Below are 16,104 nucleotides of genomic sequence, written 5' to 3' on the forward strand. Positions count from 1 at the left end.
CATGTAGAGCGAGCCCTCCAATGAGGACATCTGCTCTTCAAGTGACACATTTAAATTATGTCTTTCCTTTTAAGACGTAAATATTATATAAAATGTCTGTACAACCTAACAAAACGTATAGAAAGGGAGCAGAACTTTTATCATTTAAAACTGTTCAAATGTTACTGATCCCTTTAATATAAAAGTATAGTTAGATATACAAATAAATTACCGTCTAATATTTTTATAACTTACATTTTATTTTATTGCTGCATCTCTAAATAAAAATGTATTAATTTTTCAGAGTTCATTGTTGACATCGTTTCTCAAACTTTGCACAAGTTTTGCTCAATTGAAAATATTGAATATCAAATATAGCAACACAAAAGTGAACATTCCTGAAGTTCTAAGTGCTGATGTTTTTGACATGCATTCAGTGTTGCCAGTTTTAAATGAAACACAATGGAAAGAAATAGCAAGCAAAGTGTATGACGAAAATATAATTTTATTGGTGAGTGTTTTTTGTTGTGTGTGATAAAACGTGATTATATTTTATTAGTAGTTATCTGCTCGATTCGCTAGCGTCATTTTCGTCTTTTCATGACATTTGTTTTTAACCCATTTTCTTTAAATTCCCTTAAAGTTTCCTTTTCTGATTATTAAAAAGAGGCCCATATCTGATCTGGTAGTTTTTTATTTATTTTTATTTATAATGATTTATTGTACAAAAATAAAAAGTAAAACTTATATAAAATAATTGCTTACTTCCTAATATTTTGCACAAAAGGTTGCCTCATTTCCAAACAGGCTCTCTGCTAGGCAACCTGATAGGAAATTAAATGTAACAGTTTAAGGGATAGCAGTTGTTTTTATGATTATCTTCTTGATAATTTTCATTTTAAAATACATACACAAGTAATCACGAATCATTTATTACAGGACAATCTCCTCTTGGTGAAAACAATGGCCCTTAATCTGTTGAGAAAGCAATCAAATACTGATAATGTAGATGAAATAATTTCAAACACAAAATCTCATCTTATTAAACAGATTTCAAGTACCAATACCCTCACTCATAATGAATATTTCGCCAAAGTATTGTTTGGAAATTTAGATAACAGCCAACTCAAACAATTGGCTAAATGTCTAATAAAAATGTATGCAAACGATCAAAATTTGGACATGTTCAAAAATGACAGCATTTGCAATAATAAAATATTACTAAACACTCTGGTTTTTGAAGTTGCTAAATATATTACAAAAAGTTTTGAAAATGCTTCATCACTCAGCAAAAGTTTGGGAAAAGCTGGATTTGATATAACAACATTTTTCAAAGATAATGATGTGAAAGTGTACTTTAATAAGTTAGCAATAGATTCAGAAAACTTTGAAGTAATCATGAAATATATTGAAGTCTTGAAACATCTACAAATTTACTATTTAGATGAAAATTGTCAACTCACGACCATATTTCTATTGGTGACGTTAAAAAAGTGTTGTAACTCCAAAAAAGCTAAACGATCCATCGACAATGTTTTACAAAGCATATTTGAAATAAGCCCGAAGAAACCTGACCTCTTTAAAATTTTTCCTGTCGATCTCTTGTTTGATTTTGAAAATGGAATACTAGAATTGCTTAAACTGAATGCGAAAACGTCTAATCACGTTTCGATCATCAAAAACGTTCTAGAAACAGCTGTCAAAAAAGTGAAAAAAGAACCAGAGATTATAAAAAAGATGGTTGAGATATTGTTAAATAATTTTAAAACTAAAATGGTTAATATTACGAGTATAAGTGACTTCAATGACGATGTTTTCCAACTAATATGTATTGTGTTACCATTAATCGCGAAAGAGAAGAAAAATATAACAACAAGCGCGTATAGATCAATTCTAGCAAATTTACAAGACAATTTAAACCAAGCTATGTTAAATTCATTCAAAAACGTCGATTTTATCAAAAGTAACTTAAATGTTAGCAACACTGATAATAGCATAATGTCTGATGACACTATGGCAACATTAAACGCTATGGGAGCGTATACATTAACTTTATTGAAGATATGTGAAACTAATGATGGTACCGAAATAAAAAGTATGGATTGTCTATGGCCTGGATTGGAATTCTTCGTTCAAAATGCAGTGAGTATTGAAATGTATAACATTTATTTTGACTTAATGGCTTTCATAGTTCCTAATTGTATTTTTCTTCGTTCATTGTTTGATGTCAGCATCAAGTGTTAATATTACATTACTAGCTTCGCACGCCTTAAATTCGGTGTAGTTAATATATGTTATTATACATGTATCCTCTGGAATCACTATCTATTAAAAAAAGCCGATCAAAATCACGTTACATTTAAGCATACAGACATAAAAAATAAATAAATAAATAAAAAAGAGTTTATTTTCTCACATCATTTAAGTACATAAGTTTACACATATTCAGTATATAAATAAGTGTGAGACTGGTATAGGTGGATAGATGGACTGGTAGAAGCGATTCTCTATGTAAACATTTTTTTTCTACCTTTAAATGGGATTTACAGAAAGTAGTAAAAAAAGTAGTAAGTAAAGTAAGCCCAGCCCATATATGTTCCCACAGCTGGGACCCAGACCGTAATCTACCACGTTGGCCAAGTGCGAGTTGGCAGATATCACATGTCGTCCAAATTTTCATTCTGGGACATGTCGATTTAACTCATGGTGTTTTCCATCACCCTCAGAACAGTGGTGTTGCTATCCACATGCGTAGATAAATTGAAAATCAATTTATTTCCTGCATTCTCACCTGGTCTCGAACCCGACTTACCGATTTTAAGTCCGAGGTCCTCACCACTGACCCACCACTGCTTTCTCTTATATCTTTAAACGAGCTCGCTCGCTCGGCTCCAACGATTTCCATGAAATTTAGTATATAGGGGGTTTCGGGGGCGATAAATCGATCTAGCTAGGAATCTTTTTTAGAAAATGTCATATTCGTGTTTTATTCGTGTTTTATCGACTTAAACTAGTAGTAGTAGAGTAGTCCCAATTTATTATGAATCTTCCTGACATCTATTGGCGAATAATAATACTTAAATATAATTTCCAAAAAACACAATTTATAAACAAACAAAAAAAAAATATACCGAGCAAAGCTCGGTCATCCAGGTACTTATCATTTATAATTGCATTGTCAAATTAACTTATTTAAATAATAAAAAGCGTATTGTTTTATGGAATATATTAAGTAATGTGTATATTGTTCTTTCAGATCCAATCCATTGAAAGTCCAGACACGAAAATTGTACACGTGGATTTATCAACGCAACTCCTCAACGTAATTTTGCGATACATAAAAAAGTTAGAATCACACGAAATTTTCAAAAGCAAAGACAAATTATTCTTGCAAATTTGGCGCGCTGTCAAATCGCGACTATTTGTTCTACTCGACCATAGACAAAAGAAAAATAACGGTTGTTTAGAGGAAATCGCCGTCACCTTGAAATTTTTGGTGGAATTGTCTACAGTCGAATTCTTTTCGAATAATATTGTTGCTGATTTGAATACGTTATGTATTCTTAAGGTGAGTGTATTCAAAACAAATTATATGTAATTAAAGTGATATTATTGTTCACTATTTCTATTTGCTTTTTGAATATTAAAAACGACAAGTTAACAAAAAATTGCCACACTCATATGCAAAACTAGAGGGTGACTAATGTCAGATTAAACAATATCAATCAGAATTAATATGAACATGATTTTTTATTATATTTTACATTACGAAAATTATAACATACTTTTTATTTTAGAAACCGTCTATAATTCTGAAGAACGAAGAAGTAACAGAATCGCAAATAATTAGTAGAAAAGTATTGAAATATTTATGTCTCAATATTCTCAAAGCTAATATTATCGACACAAAATGTACGGCCCTTGAAAAATTAATATTTAGATCTACGAGAAATATACGTTTTTGGATACAGCAACATTATTGGAATGGCGCGGAAATTCAAGATGGCGTCGATACAAAGAGCGTTGTAATTGAAGATTCTATTTGCGAATTGTTGAAAATTGATTTGGATATATTGGCTGATGTTATTTTGGCGGCAAAGAAAGTAAGTGATGTATTCAACTTTCCGTTTTTAACCGACTTACAAAGACGACAAGGACGAGGGTTCTCTGTTTATCTGTATGTTTTTTATTCCATTCAATCCAGGTCTTTTTTTGGTACAGGTGGCCAAATATAAGGCATAATAGGGGAAGAAATTTTGCACATAAAAAAATTATTATGACCTATATTTTGAAGTTTAATAACTCCCCTTTAAGAGCCATTAATCAAAAAAAGATTAAAATTACTTTATGCACAAATATTCGATGAATATAATTAATTTTCAGATTTCCCTAGACTACAAATTCATAGACGCCATATTTGAATTGCAACAACTGGTGCATTACATTCTCGGCCGTAGCGCTATAGACGCAAGGTGCGAAGTCACGTGGCAGTCGTTCTTCATACTGTTTGAAGGCTGTGTTGCCATATTAAATAGTATGATAGTATCCAGAGATGAGCTTTTGGAAGATAGGTAAATATTTCGTTTTATGGAACTAAACATTTATTTGATATATTTGGACACTAGACCAGACATAAAACTGTTTTTTAAGAGAAGCAACGATTAATCCCTACCAATATTATACATAGGAATATAACTTGGTCTGTCTTTCTATCTATCTGTCTGACTCTTCTTCTCTTAAACCACTGGACCGATTTGATTGAAATTTAGTACCGAGAAAAGACATAAGATAGTTTTCAACCCGGAACTCCCGCGGGAACAGCAACTATATGTGAAAAAATCCGAGACTACCCACATTGTCTCTTGCTACGCGGGCAAGGCTGCGCGCTAAAGCTAGTAAGCTAGTAAAGATGTAAAATAACACAAGCAATTAAATATCAATTTTCAGATGGCCCTGTCTAATGCAATGCTACAAAACATTGGTTCTCTGTATGTGTGCGCGAGCAGCAACCATTAATGAATTGGACAGAGTGATTGAACATAAATTCGCTGAAATCGCACACTCTATAGAGAAGTGAGTATTTGGTTTAGAGAGAAATAATAAGTAATTGCTTTTTAAACCTTCCCACTTTTTTTTAGGTTTTATAATGCAAATTGTTTGTGGCAATAAATGTATCTTATTGTTATTATGCACCATGTGACAATTCTCTCTTCAATAATCTTCTATTTTCTTTTTTTTTACCATTGTATAATTATTACGTTCTTTTATATAATACTAGACGCTTGTGCTGGCTCCGCCCGGATATCAAGATTCCTGTTTTATCGCAAGGGGGCATTAAATCGGGATAAAAAGCACCCTAACGCCCAAGTCCGCCCTATCTGTATATCAGATTTCATCAAAATTCGTTCAGTATTTCAGTGTGATTGACGGACAAACATCCAAACAAGTAAACTTTCTCATTTATAATATTAGTGTGATTTCCTAATGCGATGTAAAGATTCTAGAAATAGTTGAAATTCGACAGTGCAGTGTGATGTTAAACCATATTTTCACCCAATCAATTTCATGCATTATCAAGTAAAAACTTTAATCTATTTTCGCAGGTTAACCCAATCCATATCAAAAAGAAAGACCCACGTATCCCGTATAGCGGCTTACGCAGTCGCCGACTTCTGTTCCTGGCTAGAAAAATCTCCACCGCCAAAAATAATTCGCCAGCATCTAGAAAATTCTATAGTTCTCCTCATACAAGCGTCAGATTCAAATTATGCAATGGCGTTCTTACGAAGAGGCCTCGCCGGTTCCATCGGCCAAATGACATTAACAAATATGTATACTATGTACAAACGGTACCATAAATATGTTGGGAACGCATAAATAAATATTTGTTTGTAATATTTTTTTGTTTTATTCACATTGTTTTCTCATCTCCTATAATTGGTCATAGCAAAGAGGTTAGAAAGATTCCACAATTACTCGCGACTCTTGCAATGAACGCACTACAATGCGCGATCGCTCGCTTAGTGCAAGTCTGTGCTTATGCATTGCAAGCAATGTATAATTTTCGATCTGTGATTGTGTCAGTTTTGACACCATACAAGTTGACATATGAGCGGCACGGCTGCCCGTATCTATTACATTTTATCTGTGCTTTTATTTTCTTCGATAACTGGACTACCTATATAATTCAAAAATAATATTTCAATCCAAAGACGTAGCTCCAAAAATTAACAAACTTTTTCATTGTACAATTTGATTATACTATAAAAAAGTTTTGATACATTTTGTATGTATGCATAATCTATTCGTAACTCGAATATCAGTGCTCCATAATCTAGACTATTCAGCGTCTAAGCATATTGATAAAGTAAATATTTAAATATGATAATGCATTACAATAAGAGCATATAACATTAATTCTAATAAGTCAATATGATTTATATCGAATGGTCCAAAATGAAACTATAACAAGCCTTAATATGCCTACATGCATCAGCCATTTTGTAATCCTTTGGAAAAAATAATGTTAACTACCACATATTATATACTGGAACAAAATATTTCCAGTATATAATAAATGTACGTGTTGTGAAACAGACAATTGATTTCTAGTCTCTATTATGTGAAAAATTGGAAAATGTAAAAAATGCATTTAACCACAGTCTTACTAAAAACTCGAGCCCATATCTAGGTCCGCTTTGGAAACAAGCCCTAATTTGTGATGTTATGAGACGATCTTAATTTTAACAAATCTAATTGGAATATTATGGGACTTTTTCTTTCATGAACTACTTGAATGACTTTCAATATCATTTGTTATCAAATTATTTATTTTCTACAATTATTTTAAAATGTAATGCAATAAAAATGATCAATTCGCAACTAAAACAAAATTAATTATTTTTGCTGAAATGTGAAAATAATAATTCAATTTATGTGCATTCATAAAACTGAACTAAATTTTATTAATTGCCAATAATGTACTCCATATAACACATAGAAACTGGTACCTATTCTTTACCTCGTTTAATTATCGTAATTTACACTCTCATATCATTGAATATCCATATATGGTCTGATATTTCAATGAAACAGTTTATAATCATCCCGCTTAAATTCAAATACAAATCTTTGAGAGCCGGTGCAGTTTCCGCCAGTCCATATATGGACATCTATTCAATACTGATTTCTGATTGGTTAAAATGTCGTCGTCATCAGTGAGTCACTTTTCAAGTGGTTATCAAAAGTAAAAATTTGTGATAATACTTCTGAGTATGAGCTGAAATCGTACATATTTTTTTCGTGAAATATCTTATCATTGACACCGCTCCTTTATATTTATCATTTAATAGAAATAAAAATAGAAACGTCGCTGAAAGCTACTGAGATAGAACATTTGAACAGTTGTCGCTTGAGTGACATTACTAAATAAAGACTAATTTTTTAAATACGTTTAAATAAACTTGTGGTACCAATAAAAATTTGAATATTATTTTTTTAAAGCTTCATGTACTAAAATCGATTTTTTAAATTGTAAAATTTTCTAGCTTGAATGAATAAAAAAGTGTTTTGACTATCTTGAATAATTTTGACACATGCGCTCATTGGACGTCGCATAAAAACGTATAGCCAACATTCCGGTTCAGTGTCGTTCCGGTCGCCGTTGTCGTGAACTCGGTGAAGTTAGTGGTGGAATTTTTACGTGTGTAACATCAAAAAATGGTAAGTGATGAAAATAAATTGCAGTGTTCTATCGTTTTGTTGTGTTAAATATTATTGGACACAGTGAGAATGTTAGTAATGGCGCAGTTACAAGGTAATATACAGACGTATGACCGGTGCCGCCATCGGCCATATTTTGCACAACCCTCTGCCCAGTTCGCACGCCTTTTCGAAGAAATAGTTGTCACCGTTCAGTGATTTTATGCCACGTGTCGTATTCCACATTGCATTAACACCATGATTGTCGTTCTGCGAAGGACATGCGAGTTGTGGAATGAATATACGTTTAATAGAATGGTGTTAAATTTCACTAAAGGTTAGCTATCCATAACGCCTTTTATGACGGATGGTATGGAGACGTCATTAGCAGGACTATAAATTCGCGTTATCATAAACTTTTGGTTGTGTCGAGGGCAACGAACTCGGGAACGCCGCAACGCCGCGCAGTCGCTTTACAGTTTAACCATATATGGGTATAGGCCGGTAGCTTGTCATTTAGCCAAAGGCCGCTATCCTTACCAGTTTTTTCGTCGAAATATGTTCTAATTGAGATGAAGATATAAAATCCGCAATCTGTCCATGTAACACTGAACGGTTATCCATCGTGGGTGGTGGGCAACGTATCTAGGATGGGCGTAAACGCACAGGCTAAGGGTAACAATCGATCAGGGTCAAGGTTACGTCTATATCAAACCAATAGTTGCCTATGGCGATTTCCTTTTATGTATTGAATATAACTCGTTTTACATGAGTCACTCGTGAATCACCTTAAGATTTCGGTGACTCCTGACTCAGTGACATGGTAGCGTTGTTCGTGTTCTTATCTTGTATAGAATATGCTAAATACCTTAACGACTTAATACATATTTCACATAAAGTGATAGCATTATGAGGATTATGTTGATTTCAAGTGTCTCAGATAATTTTGAGTACTGAGAACATGTTGATTGTGTTGGGAACGTGTTTATTTTTTACATTACAGAGCTTTTATCAAGAAAATATCAATTAGATTAGTTATATAATATAGTAAATGATAAGTGGTTTTATATGAAACACATCTACTAAGCTAACAAAGTTATGCTGATTTTCCTTTTCTGGTCTATTTGACAGAAACTGCCTTACATGGATCAAATATAATTAAAATAGAGAATTACACCAAAGCATTTATGCATCTGTTTTATGGTATATTTATATACATTCAATTTCTTATTAACTCATTCCCATACAGTGTCTTTAATGCAAATTAAGGACCTAGCTTTGTCAGTCTTCATCCACAGAATCATTAGTATGCTGAGGCAGCAATAATTACAGTTAGTGAAGTTGTCATATTTACCACTGTTTACATTACACTAGCTGTGCCCCATGATTTCACCAGTTTCTATTGCCTATATGTTATTCCAGTTGTCCAGCTGTCTACGTACCAAATTTCACCAGCATTACATTAGAAAACTGCTTTGTGAAGTCCATATTTTTTCACATATAAATAATGATATACTCATCATGGAAACCTTTTAGTAGAATGTCTATTCATCAATATTAAAGACCCTAAATAAATATTGAATGTTTAGTTCTAATAATAAACACTTTATTTTCTGAAATAGTTGATGGAATCTTAATAAGTACTACTACACTACACAATATGATTCTGGTTTTGGGTGTACACTACAACCCCTCCTGATCCTGCGGACATTTTTAATTTGTTTCAAATTTAGTTCTTACTACATTTGATATGATCTTGAAACCATTAAAGTTCAAAAACAATTAACATTGGAGTCCAAGTTCAAAAATTATCTAATAAGATAGCACTTAATATATTTTTAGTTGAAAACAGTAAAAAAGAGAATACCAACCTTTGAAAATTATACTAATAAATAGATACACAATTGTTATTTATATATGATATATAGCTTTTCACCAATGTGCATACAAAGGAAATTGTCATTGGCATAAGATGTTTCACAGTAGTAGTGAGGAGCCTATGCCATCAGCATCTCTTACTATATCTAGACACACAAAAATCACATATTAGCAATTATTATAACTGTGAATAATTGTATGTGCAAAAACCCTCCAGATTATCCCAATTTTTTATTCGCTTCAATACTAAGATTTCGTAGAAAAAAAGAGAGTATAAAAAAACATAATGAAGTTAATTAATTTACTGTCTGAAAACTTTCACAACAGCTAATTGGTGAGCATTTACGAGGTTTATCTTTCACAGTAGTCTGACAATTTTTGTAATGGTTACACTGAATATATTGACTTAATTCTCTGGCACATTTGTAACACAATAATGTCATGAACATGTAAATAAAAACGACGAAAACTGACGATTTTCTACAACCTTGAACTTAACTAATCTGGTCTCACAGCACTGGTCCCACAGCAGACATTGTTTATATCAAATGTCTGATAAGCGAAGTTTATTTGTTGTAAGTAATACCTATATTTATTTTCATTAAACAGCGCTCACTTGAGTCATTGAACCCGACGTCACATCTCGACGTTGTAGGCCGTTGACCCCCCGCTTCCTTCACCCTCGGAAATATCCTGGTGACGAATTTCAAATGGATGACGTGTTGGTCGATTTTTTTGCATTCGAAATACATTGCAATTTATGAAGACACCTTTAGTAATCGTAAATACATAGAGCAACTGTCACTTGTCAACATTTCGGGCTTGCAGCTCTACAGTTTTTGGAATAGTCCGTTATTTGCTTAAGAAATAATCAAATTCTTGTTAAATGTTCACATGTCATTGTAAATTCCCACAACATTTTTAAAAACTCCGCGATTTAACTAATTTATAGTTCCCGCTCTCGGGTTGCTTCTGTTCAAAATTTCAAACCAACAGTTTTTGTAGTTTTTTCAAACTGTATTTCAAAACAGCACTTTAGAACGTTCTATTAACTTAATAATTAATTGTGCATTGAAACCGTTTCTATTAATTTACAATTTCAAACTCTCCAAAACAATTTTGATTATCCTCCTAGAAACTCGTTAATTTTAACTAGATCATTAAATTATTTCTCCGGCTCGATTGACTCGCACGATAGATCAACGTTTCTCTTCTTTACTCACAAAATGTATATATAAATCAGGTCATTTTAATGTTCGATGCAAGCAGACTGCAAGGCGCAATGCGGATTTTTAAACCAAGTTAACGACTATTTTACATATATCGATTGTACATACTACAGCAAGATGGGCTAACCACGTTTTTACAAATACCTAACTCCTCTTTTATTTACAGTTTAAAACTACACATTTAAAGGCTGAGTATTCATCCCAGTATTGGACAAATAAGATTATAGTTCTCTGCTAAATTTCGTTATCCAAAACGTAATTTTTAGTCACGCTATAACTTTGATTATGATTAATTGATTTGCATCGAAGTGCTAGTTTTAATTGCAGACTTACCGTTCTGCGAATATAAATTTCAACACCTTTTATTGATTCAAATGCACACTTCATTACGTACCTTTTTATTTTGATCTAATCACGTACGCATATAATCAACAAGCGAAGGTTTTACGTCTGTAATAAACCGTCTAAATGAGCTTTTAAAAATACATTGATTTAGATAACTTCGTCACAGCGTAGGCGGGGGAGTAGCTGACGTCACTATCTAATTTTACTTTTATTACCATTGTGAAGTTTCCGTGAGTCTCATATTGTTCAGAATACGTTTAATATTTGTCTCTCACTAGACACCCGTGTTTTAATGCTAATTTTTGGTAAATAACGTCAATATAAAATGACATTAACCATATGACTTAGATAACCGTCCAAACATCACTTTAAAACCCTCAAGTCTAAACAAATACCACAAAATTAATTCATTGTGCATTATATGCTCGACCGGCATACTTTTCCCTATACCGGAAGTGTGAGTATGATTAAAAATGATTCAGAAATTAAAATTGACATCACGTTGAATACCAATCGCGTGAAACCATACCTTGGCGTGAATATATAATATCATATCAAGGTTAAAGACTGAAAGGCGTGTGGTTGCAGTATCGCTAATTATGCCTTGGGAAAATCGATATAAATATACCTATAAATTACGTCAATCTTAATCTCGTAGACTTGCTAACTTTCTCTACAACTGTTTTTCGGTGTCAGTTAGAGGCAACACTATAAGACTAATTTGGTTTTTAATGTTGTTAAAAGTTGTTTTAATTAAACATGCAAGACTTTAAAATAGAACAGTCTATATGGGTACCCCATTATGTTTATTAGAATAAGCAACTGAGCTGGTGGCTCGCCTGATGATAAGCAATCACCGGCGCCCATGAATACTTTTAAGGAGTAAGATGCAAGGAAAGGATTGACGACTGGAATAAAAGGAAAAGGAAGCGAATTCGCATTTTCGTCACCAATTTGTGCCAATCTTCTGAGTTGTGGTACCCACTCCGATGCGAGCGAGTTCGATTGGTAATTTTCGGATGTATAATAATACATTGGTAGCTACAAACGAATAGATGTTTGCGTTCTTAAAAGTTTATTTGGGAGTTGCTTTCAATAACCTATGTTTACAATAATTGCCCTGATGGACTTGATCATGGAACTATATGTCCAGATAAAATCATTAAAATCCATTTAATAAAACTATCGCCACGTTTCTGCACCTCGAATGCGATGATATACGTAATCCGTTCAATCTCTCAGATGCAACAAAATTCTTCTCTAGTCCGACACGTGCAACGCCGTGCCTATAATTAACCCGCGGCCAATGTCTTAGTTCTATTTCGAAGCAACGCAGTGGTATGTCATACGGCTTACAGTTTTAGAATAATCATTGTTTTGTGAATGAGATTACATTGAGAAAGTTTGCGTGTTATTTATTTAATGTTACACGGCACCTGTTTATCTGTAAGTGTCGATTTAAATGTTAATAATCACAATGATTAGCATTCGTTCGATACTGGCTGTTATCTGCGTTTTCTTGAGTGTATTTTTACCAAATATTATACGCATTAGAGCATTCTACACATAGGTATAAAGAAATAAACTATTCCTATTTCTTGAAGTTAATTAATTAACGTTATATCTTGTTGAAAGTAATAAAAAAAGTATATTTTCTAACTGCCATATGCCATATGTTAGATTAAAGAAAATATTATATCAATTTAACTGATAGAATATTGACCCCCCTCTCTCTCCGTCTAGACTCGGTTGAAAGAGAAACTGTCTGAATGATGACAGATAAGCTCACTTGAAACGGAGCCAATTACCGGTTAAAAACCTAACTGCATCTGCAATCGATACTTAAATAGATGCGATTGAAGTTTTTACACGACATCGACAGTAAATCTTAGTCAGCTTACATACGCAGACGAGTTTTTCCAATCACGATTGTAACTTGTTAGTTATTCATAGATTACTATAAATATTTCAAAATGCTACTAACATTGTTGTTAATGTTTCTAACACAGACACTAAGTGTCTGGATCTTTGTGTATCTATCACGCCTAAATGGTTCAATAAACTCGGCTGTAATTCGCTCGCATGTCGCTCCCAAGTATAGCAAAAATAAAAATGAAACATAGACATCTTTTACATCTACATTCTTAGCGAAATGACAGGATACAAGTAATTGATTATACTTTATTATCACTATCACTACATAGTATAAAACAAAGTTGCATTCCCTGTCCCTATGTATGCTTAGATATTTAAAACTACGCAACAGAATTTGATGGGGTTTCGTTTACTAGATAGAGTAGTTCAAGAGGAAGGTTAATATGTATTATAACATCTATTCAGAAATTACTACTCAGAATTAACAAGTGCGCAGCCGCGGACAAAAGCTAGTTATCTATATTACAATGATGATAAGCTCTGTAACTCCTAATAACATTAAAACGCCAACATTACCACATTAAATTTGCATTGTGAAACGAACCATATCACGTTTTGGATTGGGTCGAATCACATCTTGACCTTTAGCGTACGAAACATAAATCCGCTGACTCATTCAGCATTTATCTACGCCACGAGAAAAATGCACTATATCGGTGGATCGTGAAATGCGAAAGTTCGTAACGGAGGGTACATTTGAAAGTCCCCTAAATGTCGTGTGAATGTGTCTTTATCCGAAGGTTATCATCGCGAACGGTTATTTCTGTATTTGTTATTTTTAGAATGGATTTGATACCAGCACTGGTGATTTGTATGATCGGACTTGACCGATTTCGTTGATTGAAAGCGAATTTTGTTAGATATTGAGCACAATTGGATATTATTTTAAAGACTAGACGCTCGTCCCGGCTCCGCTCGGATATTTTGTTTGACAAGTTCCAAAATAATGATGTTAAAAAGAATGAAAACTTGAACCTATTAATACATTATGATCACTAAGTTAGTAAAATGTAAAATTTGAATAAACGACAGATGTGATGTCACCCCTTTATAAATTTGGTTGCATTCGGGGTATAAAGACTCGTAATAAAGGGTAATATAATAAAACTACATGTATTACGGATCGCTATTTAAATGGTCTTTGCTATGCAAACATATTAATTTCTCTCGTTTATTTCTGAACTTTATTATTATAAATTATTATAATAAGTTCAAACATCAACCTTTAGAGATAAATCCATAGAACTACAAATTAGTAATCTCGTAATTAATTTAGACGGATTGCGTCATTAATGAACACGACTGAATTTTAAACAGATCCTATATTAGTTTGACAAAATACGTCCACTTAGTGTCTAAAATTACCCGTAAAATGGAACGCCAGCTGCGTTATTATGTCACGTTTGGAAACAATTTACTGGCTCGACTCGTGTATTCATTGAAACGTCTTTTTGGGCCAGTTCATCATATTTGAACTGGATAATGAGTTGTGTACCTGGCTAGTAGAATTATGCTACTCTTTTCTCTATGATTTAATTGTTTTCGCCAGTAAAATATCAAAAATCGTTGAATCTAAATGACTAGCTATCATTCTGCAAAGAAATCTTTGATAAAAAAAATTGTGCCGTCATTTTTCCTTTAGATCAACTCGTTACCAATATATTATGTTGATAATCTATTTGCCCTTGAAATAAATTGTCAAAACAACTAAAAATGTACTCTGCGCAAAAAGTTATTATAGGCTAGCATCACTTCATAGTACAAAACAAAGTCGCTTTCTCTGTACCTATGTCCCTACTCTCTATGTATATGTAACGGATTATGATGGGGATTTTTTAATAGATAGAGTGGTTCAAGAGGAATGTCTATATGTATGACATCTATTAAACTACGACAAATTGAACGCGAGCGAAGCTGCGAACTATAGCTAGTTAAATATAAACGCGCACGGTGAATCTATCTCAACGTGTAACCGTCACGTTACAGGCGTCTGGTGTGACAGTGTCGGACGCGTGCAAAACGACGTACGAGGAGATCAAGAAGGACAAGAAGCACCGCTACGTCGTGTTCTACATACGGGACGAGAAGCAGATCGACGTTGAGACGGTCGGCGAGAGGAACGCGGAGTACGACCAGTTCCTCGAGGACCTGCAGAAGGGCGGCACCGGGGAGTGCAGGTTGGTCACAGTGTCTGATAGTTAATAGATTTAATGTTATTTTTATATGTCATCGTTGGCAATGGAGCTGGTGGGTTGCCTGATGGTAAACGCTACCACCGCCCATGAAAGGTATCATTCGATAAGGTATAAGATAATCACCACTGCCTATGAACGTTTGCAAAAGTAGGGGCCTCTCCAAAGATATTTCCTAAATAAATCAACAAACGCAATTTGAATTCAATGAAAAAGAATCTGAAATGTTGAAAAAAAGACTAATGAACCAAAAAAAAAAAAACAATAAATTTATTGAAATGTAAATGAATCTGTGTTATAACTATCTAAAAGAGGTTCTATAAGAAGGCGAATTGAATAAATTTGTTTGCGTTTGAAACATCCCATTCCTATGGGAATTATCTTTGGCTACGCGAAAGGTAACCTGCGTGTATTGATTACAAAACCATCTCTCTCCAGATACGGCCTCTTCGACTTCGAGTACACGCACCAATGCCAGGGCACGTCGGAGGCGAGCAAGAAACAGAAGTTGTTCCTCATGTCGTGGTGCCCGGACACCGCCAAGGTCAAGAAGAAGATGTTGTACTCTAGGTGAGTTTGAATCTTTATAACTCCAAAATGACTTTAAAATCAATGCATTAAAATCTCCTTTTATTAGTTTTCTAGCTTACAATGTTATTTCACTGTCTGTAAAAAATTAAGGGATATTATATTGAAAATATTCTATTAGAAGCAAGGAGCGCTAATGTAAAGTTTTTTCAATGATAAGTTAGTTATATTTTGTTTTCTAATAATCGTCATGTCTGTTGTCCTCAGCTCCTTTGATGCATTGAAGAAGTCGCTGGTCGGCGTACAAAAGTACATCC

At 33.4% G+C, this 16,104-nt stretch overlaps 2 protein-coding genes across 3 annotated transcripts in view; both read left to right on the forward strand.

The window, feature by feature from the left end:
- Positions 1–5,876, forward strand: part of LOC119836076 — an 11,149-nt gene extending 5,273 nt beyond the window's left edge. The window contains exons 5-11 of the mRNA XM_038361293.1: positions 284–490; positions 919–2,121; positions 3,236–3,547; positions 3,777–4,082; positions 4,363–4,550; positions 4,927–5,052; positions 5,583–5,876. Of these exons, the coding sequence (XP_038217221.1) occupies positions 284–490; positions 919–2,121; positions 3,236–3,547; positions 3,777–4,082; positions 4,363–4,550; positions 4,927–5,052; positions 5,583–5,856 (2,616 nt within the window). The 3' untranslated portion in view covers positions 5,857–5,876. The remainder of the gene's footprint in view (positions 1–283; positions 491–918; positions 2,122–3,235; positions 3,548–3,776; positions 4,083–4,362; positions 4,551–4,926; positions 5,053–5,582) is intronic.
- A 1,670-nt stretch (positions 5,877–7,546) lies between these two features.
- LOC119835971 (cofilin/actin-depolymerizing factor homolog) overlaps positions 7,547–16,104 on the forward strand; it is a 10,430-nt gene continuing 1,872 nt past the window's right edge. The window contains exons 1-4 of one of the 2 annotated variants that reach the window (XM_038361103.1): positions 7,547–7,701; positions 15,054–15,244; positions 15,698–15,829; positions 16,055–16,100. In XM_038361103.1, coding sequence (XP_038217031.1) covers positions 7,699–7,701; positions 15,054–15,244; positions 15,698–15,829; positions 16,055–16,100 — 372 coding nt within the window. In that variant the 5' untranslated portion in view covers positions 7,547–7,698. The remainder of the gene's footprint in view (positions 7,702–15,053; positions 15,245–15,697; positions 15,830–16,054; positions 16,101–16,104) is intronic. The other variant, XM_038361104.1, reaches the window with a different exon arrangement.

This window comes from Zerene cesonia, chromosome 22 (assembly GCF_012273895.1).
Source record: "Zerene cesonia ecotype Mississippi chromosome 22, Zerene_cesonia_1.1, whole genome shotgun sequence".
Taxonomy (NCBI): domain Eukaryota; kingdom Metazoa; phylum Arthropoda; class Insecta; order Lepidoptera; family Pieridae; genus Zerene; species Zerene cesonia.